At 46.6% G+C, this 4,461-nt stretch overlaps 1 protein-coding gene across 3 annotated transcripts; it reads right to left on the minus strand.

Moving 5' to 3' along the window:
- Positions 1–478: 478 nt before the first annotated feature.
- gpr85 (G protein-coupled receptor 85) lies at positions 479–4,250 on the minus strand. Of its 3 annotated transcripts, XM_021324684.2 has the most exons (3): positions 4,161–4,242; positions 3,884–4,032; positions 479–2,968 (listed from the first exon to the last, which is right to left on the minus strand). In XM_021324684.2, exon 3 carries the CDS (start codon positions 2,802–2,804, stop codon positions 1,671–1,673), a length of 1,134 nt encoding a protein of 377 aa, XP_021180359.1. In that variant the 5' UTR covers positions 2,805–2,968; positions 3,884–4,032; positions 4,161–4,242; the 3' UTR covers positions 479–1,670. The 3 variants fall into 3 exon arrangements, with proteins under 3 accessions (XP_021180359.1, XP_012734290.1, XP_021180360.1); XM_012878836.3 differs by lacking the exon at positions 3,884–4,032 and having other exon boundaries at positions 4,161–4,250; XM_021324685.2 differs by lacking the exons at positions 3,884–4,032; positions 4,161–4,242 and adding an exon at positions 3,098–3,313.
- Between the last annotated feature and the right edge of the window lie 211 nt (positions 4,251–4,461).

The raw sequence follows: 4,461 nt of genomic DNA on the forward strand, positions 1-4,461 counted from the left end.
TACATAATAAATATTAAAATGGCCACAAGAGAAAGAAAAGTAAGTCATTTAAAACAATCAGTAAAGAGCAAATGTAGGGAAAGTAGAAACAAGACAAGTGTGCCTTAAATGTCTTTTTTTCCTTTTAACGTTTTTTACAAATTGTGCAAGATTTCATACTAAGGCTCTGGTCTTGAAGTGACGGTTGTCTCGCTCACACGCATCCTTGCTGTAATACACATCCACTGTAACACACACACACTCACATTTCCACACATACACTCACTCTCCCTGTGCTCGCCGCACTCTGTGGGGTGTAGCAAACCATTGCAGAATAAAAAAAAATGCGCTGCTCAGTGTATGGCCTGTGATGCTCATGGGAGTGGACCAGCTTTTTAAAAATGGACATGCATTTAACGCTGATGTGACATAGAAAGGAAAGAAAGGAACTCCCCTCGCGTCGATAATATAAAAAAATAATAATATTTGGACTGAATGGAAATATATATTTAAATAAAAGAAAAACCATGACAATATCATCACCATTAAGGCAAGAACACCCGGAGTGGCATCGGCAATACTGTCACAACATGATAGTGTTTAGGTACATGGATATGACGAAACATTAAACTATGTCTTCAATGTCTTTTTTTTAAGCACAAGATCTTTTTTTTTTTTCTTTTTTTTTTTAATCAATCATATTTTTTTTATCCAAACCCATACATTGCACCATCTTTTTTTTTCCTGTAAAATCGGTTAAGAAAGTAACACGGTGGGACACTATGGACATATGGGTTGTAAAACTACAAGAAAAAAAGTTCTAGTTTTAAGTTGCAACTTCAAAAAACCACAAATCGCGTACCCCCGATCCCCTTTACGCCCCACCCGCTCCCGGTAAATGGAAAAAGAAAAATCACTTACATTTAAAACCATCCTATCCTCTTGTGATGGTGTTTCCCAACAGTCACAAAGTTTTGCTTTACTTAAAGTAAAGACAAGTGTGTTGTCTGTTGCAAATTAAAGCATTCATTGTTTACTTTGAAGGAGAGAAAAAAACAAAAAAAAACAAAGAGAGGAAAAAGTTGTCCTTGCAATACAGTTGGCAACCATCGACCAAAGAAAAGCAACTTTACATCTTCTTTTTAGTGCAACTCTTAAACTGTAAAACATTTCCAATGATTCCTTGAGAGGTATTGTTTCTTCGTTTTGTGTTCCTTTTTTTAATAACTTTTTTATTTTTTTTTATTTTTGTATTTCACACATCACAGAGTTACTCGTCTTCGAAATATCCAAAGCAGGAGGTTTTTGTTTTCATTGTTTCGTCAAAAAAAAAAAAAAAAAATTGAAACTTTTTGCTTTTCTGCATTGGCATGGCCTTCCACAATGTTTGTTTACTAGAACATAAACGCCGGAAGGGGATCCATACCTTCTCTATATTCCCATTCCGTTCGGTCTCCGCGTTTGGTCGGACTTTTTGCTTTTAATCATCCAGGCAGAGCCGCGTGGCCAGCAGTCCACCCTCTACCCTCCGAGAAGGGCTGTGAGGAGGAGGAGCAAGGGAAAACTGAAGGTTGATTGGGGAAGGACGTGGAACAAGAGCTGTACAACTGGGACGAGCCCACATCAAGGTAAATCAGGGTAACCAAGACATAGATGACTAAAAAAAAAACAAAAAAAAAACAGCAAAACCATCATATAACGCAGTAGGGTTCCCTTGGTAACCTGGATTTTCTACAGTAGAGGAGCGTGGTGCTGAAGCAGCGCCGCAGCTCCCGGTTGGAGAAGATGCAGATGAAAGGATTGACCCCGGCCTGGGCAAAGCTCATCCACACGGCCGCCGTCAGGTAGCCGCCAGGAACCACGGGGCCCCTGGCAAACACCCGCCAGTAGCAGGCGACCAGGTAGGGCCCCCACAGAGCCAGGAAGAAAAACGTCATTATGTAGAACATCCTACTAATCCTCTTCTCCGTTTTGAACTCGTCGAGCACCAGGAGACGCCTGCGGCCCGCGGCGTTGCTGTTCTGTCGGATTCCCAGCAAAGTCGGAGGGGTGGGGCCCCGGCCGAACCCGGCCAGCCAGTTGGCCGCCGCCTGCCCGCTGGCGCCGGGCCCGTGGAAGGTCCAGTTCTGGCTGACGGCGGGCACGAACTGGACGGGCTTCATCTTCCGGCGGTCGTGGACGAAGAAGATGAGCTTGAGGTAAACCAGCTGCGTGGCCAGGAGGATGAGCGCCAGCAGCAGCATGAAGCCCAGCGAGTCGTTTGCCCTGAAGGAGCGGTGCTGAAACGTGCACTGGTCCTCCTCTCGGATGAAGGAGTATGTCCCGACGTCCAGCACCGGCGGGAACGCCATGGCCACCGACAGCGTCCACACCATGCAAATGACGGCCAAGCACGTCCAGAACGTCAGCCTCTTGGTGTAGAAGCGGTGGTGGGCAATCGCCAGGTAGCGGGTGACGCTGACGCAGAAGAGCATGAACGCCGTGTGGAAACAGGAAAGCACTCCCAGGAAGGCGATCACTTTGCAGGTGAGCGTGCCGTACGTCCAGGCAGATCCATTCTTTACGGAGGTGAAGACAAAGGGGAAGCAGATGGCGGAGCGCAGGATATCCGAGGCGCACAGGTCCAGCAGGAAATAGTAGGGTGCCCGGTGCAGGCTCTTGTCTTTAACCAGCAGGATGGAAATCAGGAGGTTCCCCACCACGCCGACTCCAATGATGAAACCCAGGGAGGTCAATTTGAGGAATGTGGCCAGAGGAGAGACATTCTGCAAGATGGTGTGGTCCCCTGCATGGCTATAGTTCGCCATAGATGGAGGAGGGATCATAAATGTACTGGAATAGCTTCACCCGAGTATCATGATCTAGAGGTGGCAGGGGGAGGCGTTTGATCCATTTGGTGGTGTGCTTTGAAGAGGTTTCCAGGCGTACAGGCAACCTCCTCTCTAAGGCATCCTTTGTTTCTTTGTCTCATCACACCTGGAAAAGATCCCTGCAAAACATCATCCACCCATCAGCATCGAGTCCCAAACAACAACTGCACTTGCATAGTGAACAAAAAGGCAGCAATTCTACAGGGAAATAAAAGAAAGAAAGAAAGAAAAAAAAAGATTTGATTTACATTTAAACATGATGGAGGATCAGCCTGAGCACTGAACGGGATGAGGAGCAAAGACATGCAGTGATGGAGCTCGATGAAAGTGACATAAATTTCTTGTCATGACGCCTCGGAATTTCCAGAACAAAAGATGGCAACAGCGCAGTCTAGCCTTCCCCGAGAAACGACGCATCTTTGAGCGTCGGAAAGCAGCGACTTCCACATTTTTGCAAAGGTTTAGGTTGGACACCCACCCCCTCACCCCCCCACCCCCTCACCCCCTCTCCTCTTATCCCCCCCTTTTATGTATGCGGGGAAGGGGGTGCATTTTCAGCGCAACTGTGAAACATAAAGACAGATGCAGACACAAAAAAAAAAATAAGCTGTTCTTGATCACACCCTACATTTCCCCGCAGAACAGAGGAAGGGGCTCTCTCTAATATAAAACAACGCCTCGCCCCATACATTTACGCACCGTGCAACGGACGTTAAAGCATCTCTGTTTTCGTCTGATTAATCAAAGGTTAAAGGGATTGTGGGGTCGCTAACGTGCACTGCTCTCATTATTGCATCTGCTGAGCCGACCCACCATTTTCCTCGGCATCTTTGCGTGGAGTTAAAGCCGACTATGATCCATTTTGGCATGGCATTCTGCTTTCCGGCGGTTCCGCACATTCAGGTGGATCGAAAGCGATCGGGAGAAATGACAATAACAGGCCGCCGAGTAACACTAACGTGACACACTTTCGCATTGTTTGCAGCTTATCAAATTATATATTTATAAAAAAAAAGGCGTCTGTGACTACTTACGCGCCGGAATCCGATGGATTTTCGTCCTGTGATTAAAAAATGTATCGATAGGAAAAGATCAGCAGAACGGAACAATGTTCTCCGCATCCCCCGTGACGCTGTGAACGGATCCGCGCGTCCATTAGAGCAGAATCATTTCCAAGGCTCCGCTATGAATTGACCAGAATCGCTGTCACCGTATATGAAGACAGGGCCAGAGAGGCGAGAGGAAAAAAAAAAAAAAAAGAAAACAGAGAAGAAGACAGAAATCCGATCACACGATCAATCAAACTCCTACCTGTTGATAATCCCAATTCGTGTCCCTCCGGTTGGTTATTTACATTGCACACGTCGGGTTTTTAGCAGTTTTTTTTTACATTTGGTGCCTTGCCCCCCCTCTTTTTTTTTTCCTCCACGGTGAATATCCTACAGTAAACGGAGCGCACTGCGCATGCGCCCTGCATCCCTCCTATTTGTGATCCAAGACGCGTCTTGTCTCTTGTTGCAGCAGCAGCAACTCTGTCTCTCTGACGGTAACATCTGCTCAACAGGACCACTGCTGGCCGGTAACGCGTTACTACAGTACGCGGGGCTGCCTC

The sequence above is a fragment of the Fundulus heteroclitus genome, chromosome 17, assembly GCF_011125445.2.
Source record: "Fundulus heteroclitus isolate FHET01 chromosome 17, MU-UCD_Fhet_4.1, whole genome shotgun sequence".
Classification (NCBI taxonomy): domain Eukaryota; kingdom Metazoa; phylum Chordata; class Actinopteri; order Cyprinodontiformes; family Fundulidae; genus Fundulus; species Fundulus heteroclitus.